We start from the raw sequence: 24,345 nt of genomic DNA, 5'->3' as shown, positions 1-24,345 counted from the left end.
GGTGCATATTTGATGTCTCAGTCATACCAAGACACGTATAGTAATGATGGGAATTTCAATTTAAGAGTTATTCTCAAAAAAAAAGGTTGCATTCTGGCAACCTTTATTCAGAGTCTCCAGTTGCTGTTCCTGTGTGAAAGTAAAAGTAGTCTCCAATGTGTTTTGTCTCTTCATCCCAGTGCCCCCCTTTCATTTCATTTTCGGAAGAAATCACTGCTAACTAAATCAAACAGTAAACTTCGTTGAGTGTGGAATATATACTGTATTATGAGCTCAGCAGAGCCTTCTAGGATGTAATATCTCTCAAACCTTACCCCTTTCAACAGTGCAAACAAAATGTGATCTATTGATTAAGAACCAAAATTTGGAACCCTGGAATTAGCAATCCATAAATTGATTTTTTGTTTAGGACTGGGGCTCATCTCTAATACTGTACAGGTGCAACCATTTAAAAATAGAGTTCTGTTGCAGCTCAATGCATTCACAGCAAGAAATGCTCATTGAATATATAGTCATGTTTTTCCTTAACACTTAGTTAATAAAGGCTGTTTATTTATACAATATATTTTAAGCCAAAATTTCTAAAAACAGCAAGAGAGTTTTGTACTCCTGTTTAAAACTACTGTAGGTGTTAATCAGCAAGATCAGTGATGTTTTGAATACATTATTCATGCTGAATAGTTAGCTTTTTTATGCCAATTTGACATTTATAGAAATTACAAATACTTTGATATGCAAAGACAGTGTAGAGCTTCTCCAGATGCTTATTGACCAAAACAATTCACAGCTGTTTGCTTATCTTTCTGTTGAATGTACTCCAAAATTGGTCGACCCTAGAATAAGAATACAAGTACAAACAGAAAAACATTTAGTAAGACTAAAGGAAAACTTTATTCATGTAAATTATTTTGGGAACTCATTCAAGGATGACAGAAAGTAAAAACTATCAAAAAATAAACATACAACCCATACATTTTTATGAGAACTTTTGCATAGCTCTTTTTATGACTCTAAATATGCTCCTTTGTATTCCTATAAAAGAATTAGGTTTCTCTTTCCATAAAAGCATTTTTGCCATATTCCAATTTCAGCTACACAAGTGAATGCCCAAAGCATTGTTCTGGACATGAACTGTAATTAACTTGTAAACATATAACACAAAGATAACAAATACTTAAGCTGAGCATAGCAGCACTTTTTTTAACTTTGATTTTTATGACATTATTTCGAGATTCTATCAGATTGATGCATTCAGGACAAACTTTTTAGCAGGGCCTGTTGTGATAGCATAGATTTCAAGTAAACATAAGGAAAAAATTTTTCACAATGAGGGTGGTGATTCCCTGGCACAGGTTGGCCGGAGAGGTGGTAGATGCCCCATCCCTGGAAACATTCCAGGTCAGGCTGGACGGGGCTCTGAGCAACCTGATCCAGTTGAAGATGTCCCTACTCACTGCAGGGGGTTGGTCTAGATGACCTTTAAAGGTCCCTTCCAACCCAAACTATTCTAGGATTCTGTGATTCTATGAAAGAACTGGAGTAAGGGCACATATGAACAATTTTCTTCTGGGATTCTATGATTATTTCACATGTTATATCACTGTCCAGAAATTCCACAAAAAGAACAGTTATGATGTAAGCTTCCACAAGCTATAAGCATACATAACTTGAGTACAGTACAAGTGAATTTCTTAAAATAACTTTATTTTGGTTTAATGAAGTTTCATGAACTCAAAACTGCTTGGGGCAGAAATTAAGAAATTAAATTAATATCATACAGAATATGGGAAAAATGGTCAGCAACAAATGATCGTAATTATCATCTCAGCCTTTCCTCCCAAACTGTGAAGATACAGAGCATATGACAGAGAAGTACAATTAAATAAATAATGATATTATAAAACATAAAAATAAAACACTAGAAAATGCTTTTGTTTTCTTAAATTTGCTTTCCATCATTCCCTTATTCTTTACTTTTTTGTTTGGTCTGTTTATTGTAATGGTCCAAACCTTCCCTTTTCTACTTTTCTTGCTTCACAGGAAAAATAGCATTTATTGTCCTCTCATTGTTTTCCTTTGGTCCATCCTGCTTCCTTTTTTATACTAATTTCTCGTTTCTTACCTCCATTCTTCATAAATTCTTTAACCTGCTTCCTCTATAGCCTTTGTTCTGTCCCATGCACTATTCTAGGCTCCTTTTGTACTCCCAACACTTTTAACATCCTCACCTTTTTTTCAGTTCCTTAGCACATCTTCCTTCCTTTTCTGTCTCAACATCTGCTCATTGCCTATCCATTGATCATTTTCAGAATGAGTTTATTCATTTGTTCATTTCCATTAATATTCCCGGGTCCCTAATAACCAGATGACTAATACTTCACTTCTTACTCTCAGAACACCGCAGTTTCCTTTTATGTCCATTTTTTATCTGCTGGACATAGTGAGATGTCAACTGTCACCCACTTTCTACAACACACTATTCCGTCATACAGGAGCTGTCTCCCGTTCATTCTTTTCATTATAGACATTTTTTCCCTTCTTTCCCATGTGTCAGCTCAACTATTCTGCTTTATTAAAGGACTCCTGTTGATTATCTCAGTCTTGCTATGACTCCCACTGAGTTCACTGCACTTCCTCCACTCATGTTTTTCTTTTCTCTACTCCTTACTTGAGATTTGTTGTGATTTGTTGCAAGATTAGTTTTTGCCAAATTATTGTATGCTTTGCATTATTTAGAACTGGTATTTTTTTCTAGAAAACCATTATGAACGTTATCAGATTTAAATCTCTGTTAAAATATTATACTGAGATGAAACAAGAACATATTTTCACAGCTGATATTCTATTGCACAGAAGACTAAGGCAAAATACTGACCATAAACATCAACATTTTCCATATTTTGTTGACGGTCTATTTCCAATTATGAAATATTATTTTTGTGTTGCCTAATTTATTTCTTACTTACTGTTATCCAGTAAATAAGAAATAAGCATATGTTATGCTGAAAATTTTTCAAGAAGTGATAAATGTTATTTTATAAAATATACTTGCCTAAATGTTGTCTTTGCAGAAGTCCAGAGATGGTGATTGGGTGTCTTGTTACAGATGACTGTGGGGAAGGTGATGTAAATGGATACACCTGAGGGATTCTGAAATCAGAAGTAGCCCATGACCCCCTTCTACTACTTTGTGATCCAGATGATGAGGTAAGTGAACATCCACTATGTGGTAGTATTATAGGTGTGGATCTGTTAATGAAATGAATTAATGGATATGATTTGAGGCTACTTTCATAACACTAGAGATTTCAAAACCATTTACATTCATAGTAATAATATTTTAATAGAAAATTTTAATAGAAAATACTATAAATTATTGTGTTCTACATATTTGGTTTTTTACTTCTTGAGGATTTTTACATATTTTTAAAAGCAGAAGGACAAAACAAATTCTATGAGAATCAGAGATGGGAAAAAAGAAATATTTTGTTATGTATATTTTAAATCTGTGTTAGGAAGAGGTATTTGGCTTAATGATTATAAAGAACAAGAGTTTACTTCTTCTGGAACCATTTTAAGCTTTTTTTTTATGTTAATAATTCTCACAGTTTGAGACATTTTCAATATTTAGGTGAAAAGCCTGAAACACCTGCTACACGCTGAGTGAATATGTTCAGGTTATTCAGAGCATAGCTTTTGTGTAGACATTGTGTTGTAATCTCTAATTTTTAGAAGAATTATAAAGCAGACACATTGTTGCACTTTCTTACTGTGTGATTACTACCCTTTGTATAAAAGTACCATGGCTGTACATGTCTACAGCTACAGGAACTCAGATAATCTGCGTATTTTTGAAGAAAATTATTTCAAAAGAAAACCTCCCAAAAATAACAAAGAGATTCATATAGGTGATAGCTAGCCTGCACAATAACATTTCTTCAGATATAGAATATAACCTTTAAACATACAGATTAATACAGGCCAGGCAAGAAAAATTTCAGTCTCTCATAGGAGATGGTAACATCTTGAAAATGTATTTAATTACCTTGTAGATCCTGCTCTACTATTTTGACTTGACATTATTCCAGATGACTGAGAACTTCTGTAGGATACACTACCTGTAAGAATCGAGTTTTTGAAAACAGGACCAACATGAATTACCCTTTTTACTTAAAAGAAAACTTTGGAAACAAAGATTAGTACTTGCATTATTTGGGACAAATACATGATTGGTTTATTCAAAAAATAAAAATGGTGCACAATTACAATAGACAATGAAAGATAAGGAATTGGCTGAAAAAATAAAGACACCATTCACTTGAGAAAGGATTAAAATAACCCTAAAAATTAATAATGTGTTTTTACAATTTAGCACAGACAAGACGTTTGCTGAGACACGAGTTGTCTTCCAGTACCTCTTGCTGGAAGAAGATCCAGCAAAAGTAAAAGCTATCAAAAGTCCTCAGCAGTACTTCAATAGAGGGTAAAGGTGAAAAGGTGGAAAATTGTCTTTAGTCTCAATCGATTAATCCTACATAGAGCTTAGCTGTCATGAACACATGATATTGTGCCATTCCTGCAAATCTTTTTCAAGTTAAACACATATGTTCTTTCACCTTTTTTCTTTTATTAGACTATTATTAGACTATCAAGATAGCTCTGCTGAGGTGCTTCAGTTCAGCTATTCTTTTTTGCCCCATCCATCTCTGAGAAGGAAGCTTTCTTTAGCGCACCATTAAATAATTGTTTTTACTTGCCCCAACCTCTGCAAGTAAGCTTTGATTCATTCAGCTTTGTCCACTGCAATACTTGATGGGTTGATTCTGAAATGTGCTAAACACATAACTGCTCTACATATAATTTTACTATCTAATTAAATATCTATTTATATTTAGACACATAAAAAAACAGTTAACCTCAACTCTCGCTACCTTGTTATCCATAAATTTATAGGCAAGCATGCATTTAGGAAGGATTTGAACATATAAATCAGACATAACATAGAAAAAGCAATTTTACTCCTTCATTACAATTCAATTGCAATTACATTTGTCTTTGTTTTGGGACGTTTACACCATGTAAAAACACAAGAGTGCTAAAAGCTCCTTATGTAGCTGGAGATGGATTCTATTAACTGCTGAAGCCAGGTGAATGACTGCCTTAAAATGGATTGTTACAGAAACATGCTGAATGTAAAACCAAGAATGGGAGGGACAGGGGGATGGTAGACCTGCAGAGCATTAGGAATTCTGGGAAACTCTGGGAAACAGTACTCAAGGAGACTGCGCTAATTTCAGTAGGCTGTTATTCATGTCTTATTTACATCAGAATGTTACCCAAGCTCTGCAATAGCCCAAGAATGAAAGGAAGTGCAGGCAGGTACTGTACTTCTTTCTGAAGAAATTCTTGATGTCAACTTAATTATCTCGATTTTGTTACTAAATACTTTTGTAATTTCCTTTTAGTTTCCCCCCTGTTCCTCATGTGATTTTTAGCATGACATCATGGACAATGTTAATCTCTGGTAACTATAAACAAATATAATTACAAAGGTTAATAGAGAGTCAACAACATATATTGCAAGTATACCTGTTCTGTTCAACCATACACATCATTACAGTACTTTTTTAGCAACTGCTGACTACGTGCAGCAAAAATAATTTTGGTTACAAGTAATTATTCACAGAACAGAGTAGGTCAGTACTAGGAAGATAAGAAATAAGTACCCTTATTTCATACTTCATTTTTAACCATTTCCCATCTGCTGGATTGATGTCTACATGACATGTCCAGCAAGATCATGGAGCAGATCCTCCTGGAAATTATGCTAAGGCACATGGAATATAAGGAGGTGATTGGTGACAGACAACATGGTTTCACTAAGGGCAAATTGCTCCCAACAAATTTAGTGGCCTTCTATGACAGAGTTGCAGCATTGATGGATAAGGGAAGAGTGACTGACATAATCTATCTGTACTTGTGCAAAGTATCTCTAAATTGGAGAGACATGGATTTGACGCTTGGATCATTTGGTGGATTCGGAATTGGCTGGATGGTCACACCCAAAGTGTTGCAGCCAATGACTTGATGTCCAAGTGGAGACCAATGACAAGTGGGGTTCCTCAAGGGTCAGTTGTTTAACATCTTTGTCTATGACATGGACAGTGGGATTGAGTGCATCCTCAGTAAGTTTGCCAGCAACACCAAGCTGTGTGGTGCGGTTGTCACCCTGGAGGGAAGGGATGCCATCCAGAGGGACCTTGACAGGCTTGAGCGGTGGGTCTGTGCAAACCTCTTAAAGTTCAACAAGACCAGATCCTGCACATGGGTCAGGGTAATCCCAAGCACAAATACAGTCTGGGTGGAGAATAGATTGAGAGCAGCCCTAAGGAGAAGGACTTGGGGGTGTTGATTGATGAGAAGCTCAACGTGACCTGGCAATGTGTGCTTGCAGCCCAGAAAACCAACCATATCCAGGGCTACATCAAAAGAAGTATTACCAGCAGGTTGAGGGAGGTGATTCTGCCCCTCTGCTCTGGTCTGGTGAGACCCTACCTGGGTACTGTGTTCAGCTCTGGGGCCTCCAACATAAGAAGGACATGGACCTGTTGGAGCAGGTCCAGAGAAGGTCCACAAAGATGATCAAAGGGCTGGAGCACGTCTGCTATGAAGACAGGCTGAGAGAGTTGGGGTTATTCAGCCTGGAGAAGAGAAGGCTCTAGGGATACCTTATTGCAGCCTTCCAGTACCTGAAGGGGACCTACAAGAAAGCTGGAGAGAGACTTTTTACAAGGGCGTGTAGTGATAAGACAAGGGGCAGTGGCTTTAAACTGAAAGAGGGTAAATTTATATTAGATATAAGAAAGAAATTCTTCACTATGAGAGTGATCAGACAGAGGAACAGGTTACTCAAAGAAGTTGTGGATGTCCCATCCCTGGAAAGTGATCAAGGTCAGGCTGGATGGGGCTTTGAGTAACCTGATCTAGTGGAAGATGTCCCTGCCCATGGCAGGGGCGTTGGAACTATCTGATCTTTAAGGTCCCTTCCAACCCAAACCTTTCTATGATTCTATCATTCTATGATTCTGTTATAAGTTCCTTATACCTCAAAACAATACAAGTTTGCTCAGTAAATTGCTAATGTATGGATTTTAAAGTATTAATCCTCTTAACGTAATACAAATGTTATCCAGCTACAAATTTTATTTTTACTCACCCATACGTCCATCTTGCGGTGGATTTATTAATGATAATCTTGTTGGACCGGTTGGTGTTTCAGGCTAAATGAATGGCAAGGTATTAATTACAATATAATAAGTATGTTCATTATTATCGTATTGTAAGCAACAGTGTTACATTTTTGAGGTCTATAAAGCCTGCAGATTTCTGATGGTCTCTGCTGCCAGTTTTGTTCATAGCGCTAAAATGCAAAACCACAGAATTAAGTTACTAATTTTAGAGATCTAAGGGGTGGCGTGGAAGTACATGTATTTTAGTTTTATTCAAAGAAGTCCTCTCTGTCACATTCAGATAAGAAAAATATCAAACACATAATTTTCTGTGGTGAGATTCCATTCTTAAGCTGGCATCTGTTCCTGGATATTACCTCTCCTAATCAGAATACTAATACAGTGAAAAGCTCCTGCCTTCATTCTCATCTAAGAGATGTCATTCAAAGCTTGCCATTCACTACTCAAATACTAGTTTCTAGCGCTGCTTTCAGACAATTGACTTCTACACTTCTACACAATTGACTTCTACACAATTGACTTCTACACAATTGACTTTTTCTTAGCATGTGAAGATACTATACACATGTTGATGCCCCTGAGCATAGACAGAAGCAAGATCATGTGGCTTAAAAAAACCTTTTATCCATCATAAAGGAAATTTCAGGAATGCTTTGAAAATCAGTGATACAAAGTTAAGAGCGCCAAGCAATTCACCTCTTGTAACTTCAGACATCTGCAGTGACAACATTTACATCCAGCCTGATCCCCCAAAATTCCCCTTATGGTCAAGGAAGAGAAACAGGAATGAAACCAGTAAGTGTCCTTTAAAATGAGATAAATCACACATACTAATCCATATTTTATACCTATGGATATAGGTCTATCTATGGATATAAACAATCCATAGGTTATAAGGAAACCCTGAGATGTTAGCATAGGTCTGCACTGCAGACATCTACGTGTGGTCTGGTGAAGGTCGAAATCTTACATATATTTCCATTCCTTAATATATTAGAACTTAAATTTAATTGCAACTCTCAGTTTCACACATTAGCAACATTTATTTTGGAAAGAGTTACAACATTTTTATCATACAAACATACTGAGATTTCAAGAACTTGCCATTTAATTTAGCAACAGAAGTTTAAAAGCCTGTATATGGCATGTGGAGAATATCATTCCAGAAATCAATGTTGTGATTTATTTCCTTTTGGTTCCTATTTGGGGTGCATCTGACTTCTACTAAGCACCAAGCATAGCTGAAACCAGCATGTACATAAGAATTGTTTTAAATGGCAGAGGGAATCCTATTTTCTGCAGAATTAACAGAGTAGGAGAAATCAAAAGCATATATGTGTATATACATATATACATATATATATATAAAAACATATATACAAAAAACCCCACTTACTTTCCTCATTGGTGAAGGTACAGGATCAATCTCCATTGACTCCGTTCTTAAAACAAAGGTCAAAATAAGTATGACATTGTAATAATAATAACACATTCATTATAATGACTAAAATTACATCATATTCTCATGTTAAATTTGACTAACAATGGAAAATGTATAATACATAATGCATAACATATATGAGTATTTAGGACTCATTCCAAAACCCACTAGAAGTAAGAAAAATCTATTAATTGATTCTGAGCTTTGGTTTAGACATTTACAGAAAAAGGTTTTTTATGATTAGCATTCTTATTCTTGTATTTAAGTTAGAATAAATATGCAGAGATTTTTTTTTTTGCTTGTTTCCACAGAAAGGGCATTCTGAAACTTCATTTTTTATAAAAATGAAGTCACGGTCACAGATATAGAAATCTTTTAGCTTGAGCAAGCTGTATGTTCGATTTATTTAAAATTTATTTTTAAATTATTTTAAAATTTAAATTTTATTTTAAATTACTGGAGTTCATCCCATCTAACTTTAGCCAATTACAATGTACATGTAAGTGTCTATACAAGTCATTTAGATTTTCCCTAGAGTCAATGGGAAGAGTTCCTCACCAGTCTATGTATGTATGTATGTATGTATGTATCCATCCATCCATCCATCCATCCATCCAGAAAGTCTTTAGTATAAGATGCATCATGCCTTAAAGTTTTTTGCAGTGTATACAAAGGCAATCTATACAAGTAGTTATTATGTACACTTGGCTAGATAAGACCCTCTCCTTTCATACTTACGCAATTTGCAGAAGCAAAGCACAAAATCAGAAAATACACTTATCGTAAACTCACTCAAACTCACATGACTTTCTGTATAAAATATAAGTATTGTCATTGTTAAGATTTTCATTGAAAATTAACAGATTTGTACCTACATTTCAGAAGTGGAAGGATGACTATGATGAAGTGAACATGAAGAATAGCCATTCTGTTTTCTTGAAGGAACTAAAGTCATTAATAAATTTAATATTAGAACATAGCTACATCATCCAGTGATATGTATTCCATAGTTAGTATATTAAACCAACACTTCTTACTGGAAAGTGGATTTCTACTTGTACTGGAAAATGGTAGTTGTGTAGTTTGTTCAGGAGGTTTCATACTAAAGGGGAAAAAGAAGAAACAACAGATATAAATTGAAAACTGGTTTAGTTAGTTTGTCTAGTTGGTCAATAAAACATAAAATCAAAGCATTTTATCCATCAATACATGGTTTTAACAGGACATCATTTTGCCATGAAGCAAAATAACAACCTATCTGATAAGCTACTTCTCTATATCTTAATGTCTGTATCAGTCATTATATGCCCGACAATATCAATTTAGGATAACATTATGGCAAAGTACTTTATGGAACAACAGATGTTAAAATACAACTATTAACTACAGCTGAGACAAAAATCTTCATTTCAATGTATACATTTCCCAAACTATAGTTATCAAAAGAAATGTTGTTATATTTATGCTATCCACCAACAGCTGTGCAAAAGTGATACCTTTGCCAATAACCATAAACAGGAGGAATATGTCTACCAGGCATGCAAGGAGAAGCCCTAGGTCACACTTTCTTGGTAGAACTCTGAAAAATCTGAAATTCAGTAAGAACTCTGTATTTGGTATAACGAAGATGTTATTTATTTGAGATGCAGACAAGGAAAAGTAGGCAGTGGATACAAATATATGAACTATGATAATCTACCACATACCTAGTTTCCTTTATACTGTTTTTCTTTCAGTTATTATACCAAGCAGCATAATAGAGCATAATACAGTATTATGTGTACGTCAGAGTCAAAAGAAAGTCTATACTGAAAAAACACAGAAAAGGAAATAAGATCAACAACGTATTGCAATTAAATTGCTGCCTTCATGAGCTGGCTTATTAAGGAGATTTCAGCATCCTTGATCACTGATATTCATAAAGTGACATTCATGAAGGGCTTCTCTCAAGACGATGGATCTATAGGGAGAAGTACATTCTAACTGTACACCAAGTACTTTTAATATCCATATTCACTAAAAGGGAAAAGCAGACCAAGCTTGTTAGGTTTTTTTCACAGTAGTTTTTGAAATCTTAGAAAATAAGAAGGGTAAAATAGGACATGGAAACAAATGTTATATGGAAAATGTAATAATTTCACCATTTCACCATAGGTGGATCACAGTAAGTCAATCTGATATCTATTGTTTTGCTTTATGTTCTGGTAAACAGATTTTTTAAACAATAGTAATTTAGTACAGTTTTCTGCATTAATTCTATTTAAACATTACAGTGCTGTGCAAACCACATGGACTTTAAAGCAGAGATAAGGGCAATTAATTCAGGTAAGTATAACATAAATGACATTAAAAGGGAAACAACAACAAAAAAGGCTGAAGAGAGTGCAGAAATGTTGTTAGTAGTGACCCCTTCAGTTTAGTCTTGCAGCTGATCCTGTTTAATATATTCCCTAATGACTCAAGGACAGCCCGCAGGTTGTGAAATCTGAAGAGAGAAAGTTCTGAATATATAAAGATATATTAATATCGAGGAGAACTACAAAATGATTTAAAAAATATGATCATTTCAAAAAAATAATTTTAAATAAAATAAAATAAAATTTAATTAAATGAAAAGTAATAGCACAAAATGCAAATGAAATGAAAGAGAACTTTGGCTTTAAGTCGGAAATAAATAAGATTAAAAGATTGAGGTATCAATCAATGAGCAGGGGCATAATGATGAGCTACTTCTTGGCTATCTCTTTGATGCATTTGTGAAAAAAGAATAACGTAAGATGAGTCAAGAAGTTGATTTTACTAGAAACAGAGAAGATGAGAATCATGTTACAAAATTCTTGTATTTTGCAAATGGGTTAGATACTAGGAAAGATACCATAGTACTTTCCAGGCTGATGCTGCAAAGGCCATTGAAAAAACCACAAACCTGTTCATGTAAATGCAAATAAAAATTTTAAAAATTAATATCTGTATGATGATTAATTTGTCACAAAAAATAGACATTGGTGAACATTGATTTTTAGAGTAACTACTGACTTGAATTTAAAAATAAAAGCATTCCTTCCTGAAAGACTTGATTAATGTGAAAAAAGTGGCCCTGATGACAGAAATCACTATTCATTTATTTCTGTAAAAATATGTTTCTTCTATTCATACAACACAATATATGAGAAAGGCAAACAAAGCATAACTTTAAACTTACTGTTGTCTGATTACAAAGACTATTTCTCTTTTACTTTTGCTGCATTAAACCTCTTACCGTTGTATCTGATGCATTTGTTGTGTTACTTGCTTGAGAGATTCTTCCAACTTTACTGTCTGTGAGATAATCATAGATTTAAACAAAATTTATGAGTGATATAAAACTTCATTTTCATACAATTAGTATTATAAAGTGTTGAAATTCTGTTTTCTATTGGTTATAATCCTAGATATCATTGCTATCCAGATTTATTGGGGCAACACTATAGATGTTATATAGATCCATTAAACAGTCATTCTGAAAAACATACGGTTCTTTTTGGCAGTTACAGACTTAGTTCGATCACCTTCTGTTAAGAAGTGTACTGGTAATACTGGATAAATGAATATTAAGAAAAGTGCTGAAAATAGTTTACTTTTATTTTTCTTCCTCATTTCCATATCTGATATAAAAATTCTGTTGCATTTAATATGGAATTATCTGGACAATATATCAATAACTGTACAAAATACCAAATAAGATGTTACCATATTTCTTATTTCAAAATTTATTCAGTTCTTTGCAGTGTCTATTTTTAACGAGCTAATGTGAAGAATATTTTCTGTTATGTTATAGACAGAACCAAAAATATCTCCATTAAAGAAGGTTATGAGCTTGCAAAATTGAAGAACATCAGGTCAGCTCCGTAGTATGTGTATTTTTTACAGTCTTTCATTACATGATCATACATTATATTTTATGGAGGATGTAAAAATTTACTCAATAGCCTCAATACTGCATCTTCTTTTCATCCTTAATTTCCATTGTCTGACCTTAGTCCTTCATTACTTCACATTATTCATACTTTGATATTAAGACAAATTATGAATTTTCTTGTTAATTTTTCATGCTTCTCCTTTCAATATTATTTGAATTCTCTAATAACATTACCTGATATACCTTTATAAAGTCATATTGTTTATGGGAGATATTATGATCTTTTTGCAGATGTGAAACTCTGCAAAAGAGATTAAAGACGAAATATAATTTACATAAGATCTGATTTTTTGTATTCTTCTTTTTTCTTTTTCCTAATGAGAGCAAGATTTGATTAAGAAAGTCACCAGTAGAGATGTCAGGAACAATGCACTTTACCCTGTCACTCTGTAGAACTTGATCATTTTAAAGTCAAAATGCCTTAAAGAAGATGAGTAACTATTTGGATTTCAATATTTTGGATCCTAGGACAACACGGGGTCTAGACTTGCCAGGAATATGGATATCAAGTGCCCACACCACATGCCATCATCTGCACCCCAGTAACTGTACAACTCACAGAAACAGTCACAAAGAAGCTTTCATCAAGGTCATGAGAGTTGTTGGTTGACAGTGACAAGGATGACAGACTAGAAATAAGGAAGGGGACCACAAACAAGATAGCCAAGCATGAGAATCTGGTTCTGAATTTTCTTATGCAGTATTCTGCCTTTCCTAAAGGCCAAGACCTGCAGAATGGAGAGTGGCAAGAAGAAGCACCTGTGTCAAAGGTAGATTTGTGCTTCCTCACCTCCCTGGGGGTCATTGCCATTTGTCAAATTGTTTATACTGTAAAACATTCTTGCTCCATCCTTTTCCCACTCACATTCATCTCAAAGCCAGTGGCAGGAAGACTCAGATGGAGATTATAACTCTGAGTGTGAGCATCTACACCGACTCTCCCATCCTGTGTGCCTCTGCCAGCTGTGATCTAGCCTTCCCCAGCTCCTTCAGACTCCCTCCCAAGTAGCTCTGAAAGAGGGACCGTTGCTAACTGAAAGTTGTAGGAAGGAGTTGGGTCCCATTGCACAGGGAAACTCTTCCCTGGTCACCTCAGCCTCACTGTCAAACCATTTCTCCACCGAAACAGCATTGCTAGTGCTAGCCATAGCTGCACATAGGGTGTTTAAGACAACCAGCCTCTTCTGACCCTGATCCGATGCAAGCAGTTTTAAAATACTTACAAATACATAGAATGGACAAAACAACAACAAAAAGGCCCAAAGCTATATGCCATTGAAATAGCAACTAACTATATTTTCAGCTTTTCCTGTACTGCCACCTAAACACCTTCCTTAGGTCAAGGAGTGTCCCTGAGTACTTTACAACCACTGTTAAATTAATATCTCAACAGTAAATAGCTTAGAAACTTACCATCAAAAAATACCAAACTTTGCACAGATTCTTTGGAGATAACATTGCTATTTATGCAACATTCTAGTAACAGCTTTATTTTACGTTCCCTACAGGTTTCAGTTTTATCATCTGGAGTCAGTACAATAGAAGGGGGCATAAAATCAGGATTCCTCCACGGCCTGCCTTTGAAAGCAGAAGGACAGGACCTTGAAAGACCTACCCACTCCACAGTACACTAGGACTGATCCCAAAACGCATTCATGGAAAACAGGGGAGAATGGGCCACAAAGCACTTATGTTTCCAAGCTGTTCTATCCATGAGAACCATAACAGATGCCCTCCTCACACACAAAATAGTCAATTGGCCACTGATAGGAGTTTGCCTCTGTCATTTCATACATAGGGCACCTACTGATCAGTGATTCACCAGTATTGCCAAGTAGCTTTAAGTAATATACCTGTCCATGTCCTTAGAAATGAATGAAACAGCCAAATATTTTATCAAATAATTAGAAGTGGCTGAGAAATTAAAAAGAAATTTTCTTTCTAACCTACAGAAGAAGAGGCATAGTCCAAATTCAGTACCTGTTCCCCACAGAATAATGAACTCTATTTCTCGTGCCATTGAGCTATCCCTAATTCAGAGTACTAGCCCTTAATCTTTTTCCCCATTGCTCTAGCTTCTCCTTTAGTTTGTCAGTCCTTGTCTTTTCCCCCAGGCTTATCATCTGAGTCTGTCCCTACCTCTTCCACTTTCTCCTCCACACAATGAATTGGTTTGTTCTCTCCCAGTCCTTTGACTCTCCATTTAATCTCAGTCACCCCACAACTGAAATCTGTTTTGTTAAATAATAGTAACCATAACTAATAAAGTCCTCACAGTTTTTAAACAATTAAAAACAGATATAATATATCTGCTATAATAACAGAAATGAGGCAATATCTGACATAATATCAGATATAATGACAGAAATGAGGCAATCCTGATAAATTATTCTAAGTATTCCAATAAAAGGTGAATATGTTTTCTAAAAATGAACCAAAATAACAAGGCAAACATAAGAAACAAAAATAAGAAAATCACAAACAGAGTTACCTTTTGTCTGTGGTATGCTAATAAATGTTTACGATGTTTTTCTTGAAATTCTGAAATCTAAAAATAAATACAATTATATCAAGATTCACCTAATTATATTTACATAACCTCAGCAAAAATGTGATGGAGTAGAACTACTTCACAGTGTTCAAATTTTTAGATTTTTTAATAAGTATTTAACATATCTTCTTTAAATCCTCTCCAAAAAAATATTCTAAGTTATTATCACTGATAAAGAAAGTCTTATAAAGTTTATTTGATCTAGTATGACCTACCCAAGAGTTGGCAGATTTATTTCACTGAATTTATATTTTAACACTATGTTCAATATCAAGGTAAAGACATTGGAAAGAAGTTTAGTTGTGGTGTTTCTTATTTATTAGTGCTAAGCAAACACACAAAATTAATGGCAACATAAAAATTAATATGTCTTACTGGCAATCATAACTTGCCTTGTAAAAATACCCTGTTAATTAAAAAATAATTGTTAGACATACTCTCTCGTGGTTTGTAAGCACTTCTTGTGTCCAAATGAGGATCATAAACCATGACAGGTTAAAAGCTAAAACATACAATGTAGGCAAGACAAGAGCCTGAGGAATAAATTGCAATAGGCAATATGTTACTAACAAATCTTACTCTCACGTGTAAGAAAAGTGCCAGAAAATGTGTAAGGATAGAGACAACTGAAAAGAAACACTCTAAGAAGATAAACCTGTAGAGGAGTATCTGATTGAAATGGTTACTTTTTATTCACTGTAGAAGAGCCTGGGAGATTCCCACTGGATATTCAACAAAGGATCAGAAATGTCTTCAGAAGAACTGGTGGAAGAAACAGCCGATCAGCAAGTAATGGCTCTGAGCTGCCTCCCACTGCTCAGAAATGAAGTCTTAGGTCTATGAAGGAGAAATCTGTGAAAATATCAATTCAGTGCTCAGTACCAGTCAAAAAATGCATATCAGATCTTAGAAGTGGTTAAAAAAGGAATAGAACATGGAACACCATTATTCCACCTTAAAAACTGTATGTTACTCTATCCTGAAATTGCTTAACATCTCAGAAAGGATATAGTAGGTCTGGAAATAGTTCAGATTAATCAGAGGTATGTAAGAGCTTCAGTAAAAGAATGGCCACATAGAATATAAGTCTTCATGGCTGAAAAAAAGACAGTTGAAGAAGGGATGCGTTAACAGTGTAATGATTAGCACAGATTGAGTGCATGGGATGGTTACTTTTTCCTCTAGAATCAGATTCAAGAGTATCAAATGAAACTAGCAGGTAGCAGGTTAAAACCTGAAAAAGGAAATCATCATCACACAGTGTATAACCTGTGGACCTCCCTTCCATAGTATGTGATAGATGCTAAATATTCAGAAAACAACTTGGCCGTTACATGGGGAAAAATATCGACCGAAAGATTTTGAATGCAAAGGCACCAACCCCACATTGAGAAATTCCTGTGCCACAAACTGTTGAAAGCTAGGAAGCTCTTCTGAGGATGTACACTACATGCCAGCCATGCTCTCATGTGCTTTCCACAACAGTGTGGCAGGATATCAGATGAGATAAACATTTGCCCTAATAGAGCACAAGCTTCTTTTACGTCTTTTGATGCTGGTAGAAGTTCTGAACATACCTTAATGACTTAATTACACTTCAGTGTTTCCCATAGGTTATCTCAGGCTACAGAAAATCCACCTTAGTCTTTTGAGATCATGTCCACTTTTTCCTTTCTTTGACATACTACAGAAGTTTGTATTCACTTGTGGTGAATACAATGTGGTGGTATGGCTTACTGGATTTGTTACAGAATAACTGCTGATCATCATATATGCTGTTAAAATGTGTGTATAGGACAGAGGAAGGCTTCTTGTTTACCTTGTGTCACCTATGTATCTTAGGAGGAGGAGTGCTGAGGAAAGGGACCATGTTCAACTTTGGAGAAGTTTGTGAAGCTTAGAGTAGAGAAAATGTGAATCCATAATCACCATTAAAGAAAGCAGGTGATTTTCCCTGGGTTACTTTTCTGCTGGATCAGCAAGCTCACCAGAAGCCCAGACAAGTACCAGCCCAAGGGAGATGAGAATACACAATGAAGGTTGCAGGTGGGTTCAGGGAGGATGTACTGCTACAGTTCAACCTAGAGTGGTTGAAACTGCCACTGAAATGCTCAGTAAGAGAGACAGGGACAGGTCCCAAAGGCAAGCTGAAGAGATGCAGAAAATGAGGAGGCAACGGGCGTTTGTATGTATTTGTTTAACCCAGACAGCTACTAAAGTTCTGGCCTGGAAACTAAGCCTGAAGGAAGGCATCCTGCCTCGAGTTTACAGAAGGCAGGGAGGAAATTTACCTTGAAAACTTCTATTGCATCTGTCTGAAAAATACAGATCTGTTTGGGCATTTTTTGCTTTTTAGGAATTAGATTGTTTTTATTTTTAATAAAGCCTAGTCTTTGAGATGAGGAATTTTGTTAACTTACTTGCTTTGATTAAAAAAAAAAAAAAAGAAAGAGCGCACACACATTCGGCTCAGGGCTTTAGCCAGCTCAGGTTTTCACTGTGTAACTTTTTATTGCTATAATTAGGCCACACTATCTGGGCATGTTTAAGGTTCTGGCAGATCTAATTTTTCATTGCATGGCATTGAAAGTGATTTCACATCATTAAAATAACCAGACTAGAGGTCCTCAGAGAGAGTTTGAAAACATAAGCAGAGACTGTGATGAATAATTTATGTTTTCTTAAGAACTTTGAAACTGTGGAGTTAAGGATGTAAAGATGGTAATGGGCATACATTCATTTTCAAGCATTCACTCATATACCTTTCCCATTTATATAAAAATCAGTAGAAGCTGCTGATTATTTTACAGAGTTAAAAAGTTATAAGGCAGATTCACCTGTGTTACTTCTTTTGAATATTTCTTGCATAAGGTATCTATTCCCATGAACAGTGATTGAATATCAGGATTTGTCTACCAAGAAAAGAAAGTATACCAATGTTAGCATTTTTATTTTCAAGCTATATTAAATAAAGCATTTTGTGAAGTGTTCCTTAAATTGATTTATGTATACAAATAAAAACTGGACAGATCAAGAGTAGGATGATACAGAAATTGAAAAAAAAGCCCAGTTTTCTTTAATGTCCTTATTAACCATCATGGAAGGCTTTGTGCTTTTGTTTAACTATATTACACACATATATATTTTTGTAAGTAAGACGACAATTTCCAGACGACATTCAAGGAAGATGTTGTGGTCCCCTGGCAGAGGCATTGCCTTCAGACCAACAGCCAGGTTTCTGGCAGTCTTTCTGGGCTTTTTGGTTCTCACCATCCCCAGCCACATGGATGCATCTTACAACCAGTTTTGTTTCAAAGTCCTTTTTCAGATTGGTTCCAAACCTGACTGGGTTCTCTTTATCTCTCCTGCCTGTTGGGCAGCAGAATGCTATCCTAGCATAAGAAAAAAGCTCTAAAGTGATAGATGAATTTTTCAAGTATTTTATGGCTGAAACTTTTAATCAGAGATCATGATGTGGCTTCACAAATGGCCATCTGTGTTTTTAGAAAATGCTGAGTAACTACCCTGTACCTAAGCTAGCATTGTAATTCATGAATAAATTTTATTATTTATAGTGAGAAATAAATGCTACAAAACATAAAATGAATTTCAGAATGATAGTGACATTTGGACATCTATCCAAATATACAGAGCAATGTAGAAAACTTAGTTAAGTGTTGCTTTAATCCAGCATACAGGTATTCCTAATTTATTCATAAGAAAAACAAACAAAATACAACCTCAAAATAGTTACACTGGTTATAGTACTAAGATAGTTATATTAGTAAGAACTAACAGTGGTCACATTTCAGTCATCTTCTACTGTAAGAGTAAACAGCTTTGAAAAATGAGGAATCTAGCAAAAAACCCCACTCATCTACCTGTAAACTGTACAATTCTCTTTTATATATTCTGATTGTGTAATAGAAGGAAGGTTTATGACTAGCCAAAAGTTGAATTAAAAAGCAAAAACAATCCTAATATATTTAGATTATAAAAAGAAGATTGTCCCAAAAAAAAGGCATCCTTCATGTATGGAGCCACCATTCAAAATCCAACACGAACTGAAACTGTTGCAGGCAAAATGTAAATTAATATCAGAAGCACTAAAGGATCTCAAAAAGTTTTAGAAATTAGAAAATTAAAGAAAGGTCAAAGAAATAAGAAATAGAACATCTCTGAATGAAGCAACAGTTTTCTAGGCTACTAAGAAAAAAGAAAGATAAATGCTATTACTTAAATTAAAAATATTACATTGAAATAAAAAAGAATTAAGCTTTGTTCCATTTGGAAATGCACAAACATCTAGAGAGACAATATTTTTATCTAATCCAAAAATAGTATAACATTAGTATAAAGTCAAATATCCAAAATTATATAACAGCTGCATTTGCCAAACCTATTTTCAATGTGTGCTTATATTATATATTTTTAATAATAAGAGGGAATTGAATCTCATATGTATGAAAAATAATTACATGAGGAGCTAGATTAACAACCTGGATTTGCAACAGATTTATATGTTTTGTTCCCCATATTCTGACATCAGATACCTCAATGTCCTGTATAGCAATTCATCTGATCAAACATGGCATGCACTGTTTGGGTACTGTAGAACCGTGCATGTGGCTGCCAAATGCACTTTTGGTTATTGATGAGCTGTACTTGCACTACTCTCACCAGGGGAACTAAACTGCTTTTCCTTGCTTTCCCTAGCTACCATTTTTTATGGAACTCACAGGAGGAAATTAATTGCATTTTAAACTTCCTCTGCTCTTTTGAATTTGGTTGACATTAACCAAAGCATTCAAAAATTTCAACAGGGTGAATCAGCAGACTGAGGAGGAGAAAAGCAGATAGACAGCACAGTCTAACCTATCTATGGTATTTAAGTAAAAAAAATACTAACAAGACAATAAAATTTCATCTAGAAAAATTAATGCATTCATAAAAATAAATTTGAAATCTTTAAAATGTATTCATAGGAGGCAAGCCCTAGAAACCTATTTAGGGTCCTAACAAAGCAATGTCCTTGCTTTAAGAACCTATCAGATCTGGGAAAAATAAAAACCAACCAGCTTCATTGCTGATTTGAAAACTCTTTAAAATAAAGGTTTGGAGAACACTTTATATTTTATCTGTTGCACGGAGGAGTAGCAGATGTTAACAGGATATTCTGAAATAATGAACAGCGAGATTCTGATTTATCATAACACTTAAACATCCTCTGGGAAAAACAAGTGGGGATTGTGAAACATAGAAGGAAGATATAAAGGTGACAAGCATGCATTACTTTAAAGGTGAGAATATTTAAGGTGTAGATGTTGATTGCCCCAATATAAAATTTAATGAGGAGTTTTAACACTTTTATAGGACCTCCTACTCATTGGGAATTCTTCCATAGCATCAAGCTCTTAAAGATTACCACGTATATTTCCACTCAGGTTCCTGAATTATAGAGCCATGATTTTTTTATATGCAACTTTAATTATCATTCCAATCATTTTATCTGTTCTTAATCAAGGCTAAGCAATCATCATTAATAGCTTTTTTAAAGAATATGGTAATTTGCTTCCTTCCAGTCCTCCAGAGCAGTGGCAGGTTCTAATGAAACATCTAATATTTTTGTTAGTATCCCAGTCCTCACATTTTTAAATCCCTTCAGTATTTTTGAAGCAAATTATCGAGTTCTGTTTAAATGCTGCAATTTAAGACTGATCTAACTTCAAAATTACCTTTGTTTTGGGCAAGGTGTTGGACAAGATAACCTCCAGAGGTCCTTGACAACTTAAATTATTCTGTGACTGAAATTAGCAACGAAAATTGCAGCCAATTCAGTAGGCTGATATTGAAAGCTTATTAAAATACCTCCTTTATGAAGTTTTATGAGGGGCTTTTTGGTTTTTTTTTTTATTTTATTTTATTTGATTACTGTGTGCATTGTCCCTTCATATTATGTTTGCTTTCTGGTTTTTTGCTGTAATTTTTTATTTTTGGTAGCATTGTCTTCTTCACCCTGTTTCAGTTCTGCAAGACTCTATGTTTACAAATATGAAATATAGTGTCATAGTTTTTTACTTTTTTATATACAGTATATATATATATACAGTATGTAAAGGTAGAGATTTCTGTATTCAGATATACATCAGCTCAGTTTTAAACATATGTAGAGAAACCATGCCCTTCTTCAAGGTCACTGCTTCAGGATTAGTCCCCAACTGTCCTCTGTTTCATATGTGTGATTGCCTTATACCCTTGTAGGACTTCATGTGTTAGCTGTATTGAATGCTCTTAGCATTTTTCTTCTATCATTGTAAGGCAGGCTTGTCTTTTAGGTAGGCATCAGTCTAGGAAAATATAAATGTTTTCACAACCCATTTATGAAATCAGCTAAGGAGAAGATGGTTCCTGGGAGAAATGGGAAAATTAAATCTTTCTAATGATTTCTAAAGAAAGGGAATTAAAAGCTATTCATTCTCTAGTGAATAAGAATTCCCAACAATATTTCAAATTCTCTCTTAATTACATGGCCATGAGGAAAATAGTTAAGTTTAAGAGAAAACAGGGAAATAAAACCAATACACTTGAAAACATTGATGTGCTGCCATGCAGATTTTCGATTCAGTCCATTACCTGAAATAATTCATTACAGTCCACTTTCTCTGATGTACAAAAGCCAATGTCAATAAACATTTTTCTGCGTTTTGAAAGTAGTCACTGATATTACACAGTAGCCAGTCACATTTCTTGATAAGGTTGGAGTGGTTTACAGTCCAGCAGGATCTGAAAACTTAGAGAGTCTCCAAAGGCTTTTATTTGAAGAAATCCATAAAACTAAAAGCTGCATGTTGCAGAAGTATCTAAGTTTACCAACCTACCATCAGTAAATATTCATGTCACAGTTGGCAAACAAAAGGGAAGTATTTTGTAATGCAAATAATTTAGCTGTTAAGCAAACTACAGATCAATGTAATAAAACAATACTAAAGCTTCATTTACCTGTTTTGAAAGGAATAATGTACGACAAGGAGTTTTACAGATCAAACATTCATCTTTTTTGCCTGTAAGGTAAAGACATATTTAAAATATACATCAAACTCAATAGATAATGAATACATTTTTAATAAAAATTGATGCCTAAACCTTTGTTTGGACCTTATGGAAGGAATCTGAAGATTATATAAAAATGCAAATAAACACGAATAAAGATTTGATTCTATAACCATTACACACAGTTGCACAGGGAAAACCTGTGTGAATATCATCAGGTCTTACTCCTGTAAATAAACATTCATGTAAATGATTTTATGAATATCATTAGTGTCACTGAATGCAGGTGACTTTTATTTCCATTGATTTAAATAGGACTACTTGTCTGGTTTAATTAAACGTATGCTTAAGTACACTAATGAGTTAGAGTCAACCAGACATATGACTTTTTAGACTGGGGCCTAGTCTGGCTCTCTCAATAAAATAAATGAAACCTTGACTTCAAAGAATTAATAATTTTACCTTGTGAATTTTTCCAGTAAAAAATTCATCACGACACTTTTTAAAACTTTATAATTTTTTAAAATGTCTCTTTGATTATTTGCAATCATATTAGCAAATATTTCTAGTAAATGCATATGACTACAATATTTATAACTGATAATTTTACTAAGTGTTTCCTTTCTAAGGATTCTAAGGGTCAATATTTATAAAAATCTTCAAAGAGTAAATACATTTTAAACTTAGTATTAATAACATTATTAATGAATTCACAGAAAAGAAATATATGAAGACTCAGGGTTTTTTTCTGCCAAACAGTATTAACAGCAGAAAGGAAAGCTGTTGTACAGGTTCTAGGAGCCTGCAAGTTGTATTTAGAAGCTACATTTTGTGATCCTCTCTCCTCAAGAGCAACCCTGTGAAAACTTTTAGTCAGAAGTTTTTAATTCTAAAATACAGATCAATCGTTTATTCTGTGTGTCCTTACAAAAAACAGGGCATTTAGCGTGACCTCAAAGAGAAAAACATTTGCCTGCTATTTTTACCTTTTGAAAAGCAACTTCCTTATTTTGCTGTCTTTTCCACAGATCTTCACCTAAGCATATCACAGGAGTCCCAGAATATGACTTAGGAAGTGCATACAACACACAAGAGCTTCAAATAATGCTGCTGAAAGTTTTCTACCATTTCGTGACAACACTGAAATTTAAAATGTCTTAAGACTATTAGCAAAATCTGCCCTAAACAAATCCTATGTTTTGCAAATTGCTCTTTCACTAATGAACGCGCATGATCAAAATGAAAATTAGAAGAGCAGGCTGCCATCTTACGTTTTTTGTAATGCAATCATGGATCATAAGCATCCAGACTCATTATTAAAGCCTCCAGTTTTTGGTGTCTAATGCTTGTTCTCAAAGTAACATTGCTCCAGCCAGATTCATCTGGCAGCAGACACAGGTTGTTTTTTACTATTTAAAGAAAATCAATAGCAAGAATTGAAGAGGTTTATCAATAACATTAAGCTGACTAAAAGAAATGCTCAAGCCTTTCTTTTTTCCACAGTGAGTCAGAAATGCTGACAGTTAACGTAAATGTGTGCACGCTGGCACTGCCTGACCCGCTGAAACAGAGGGCTGAGCCACCCATGCCTGCAGCAGCCATTACCTTTCTGGAGGCAGATCTCACAGATAACATGGCCACAGCTGGTGAGGCTGAAACGCGGGCTGGGCTTGCGAGGCTCACAGAAGCAGATGTTGCAAAAGACTGGGGTGGCCATGGGGCGGAGGGGCAGGAGGGCCCAGCAGGGAGCAGGCAGCTGAGGCAGATGCCGACCCTCCTTGCTGCTGCCGGGGTGAGGCCTACAGGCCTCCGTCCACCATGTTCCTCCGGCCTGAGGCAGCGCCGGGCCCTGAGGTGAGGCTGCCAGCACCCCTCCCGCACCTGGAGGGCCTGAGTGCAGCAGAGTTTGACCCTCACCCCCCAAAAATGGGGTTTTTCTGGCCTCTCACTACCAAACTGGAGAGGGTGCCCACACAGAGGATCCTCTCTGAGACATTTCCCCCAGGTAGGTGCTTCACCACAAGCCCTGTCCTCCTCACAGAGGCGGCCACGCAGCAGGGGCTGCCACCGGGGCAGCAGGGGTGTGGAAAACGGG

At 35.2% G+C, this 24,345-nt stretch overlaps 1 protein-coding gene across 1 annotated transcript; it reads right to left on the bottom strand.

Moving 5' to 3' along the window:
* Positions 1-795: 795 nt before the first annotated feature.
* On the bottom strand, positions 796-23,967 carry RNF212 (ring finger protein 212). Its single transcript, XM_010287502.1, has 12 exons — positions 23,856-23,967; positions 22,200-22,261; positions 18,038-18,112; positions 15,141-15,197; positions 11,951-12,009; positions 9,729-9,793; positions 9,567-9,636; positions 8,647-8,692; positions 7,217-7,280; positions 4,046-4,118; positions 3,053-3,249; positions 796-833 (listed from the first exon to the last, which is right to left on the bottom strand). Exons 1-12 carry the CDS (start codon positions 23,965-23,967, stop codon positions 796-798), a joined length of 918 nt encoding a protein of 305 aa, XP_010285804.1.
* Positions 23,968-24,345: the final 378 nt, after the last annotated feature.

Source organism: Phaethon lepturus, unplaced genomic scaffold (genome assembly GCF_000687285.1).
Source record: "Phaethon lepturus isolate BGI_N335 unplaced genomic scaffold, ASM68728v1 scaffold10950, whole genome shotgun sequence".
Lineage (NCBI taxonomy): Eukaryota > Metazoa > Chordata > Aves > Phaethontiformes > Phaethontidae > Phaethon > Phaethon lepturus.
Note: the sequence above shows the minus strand (reverse complement) of the source record. Positions and strands in the feature narration are given on the sequence as shown.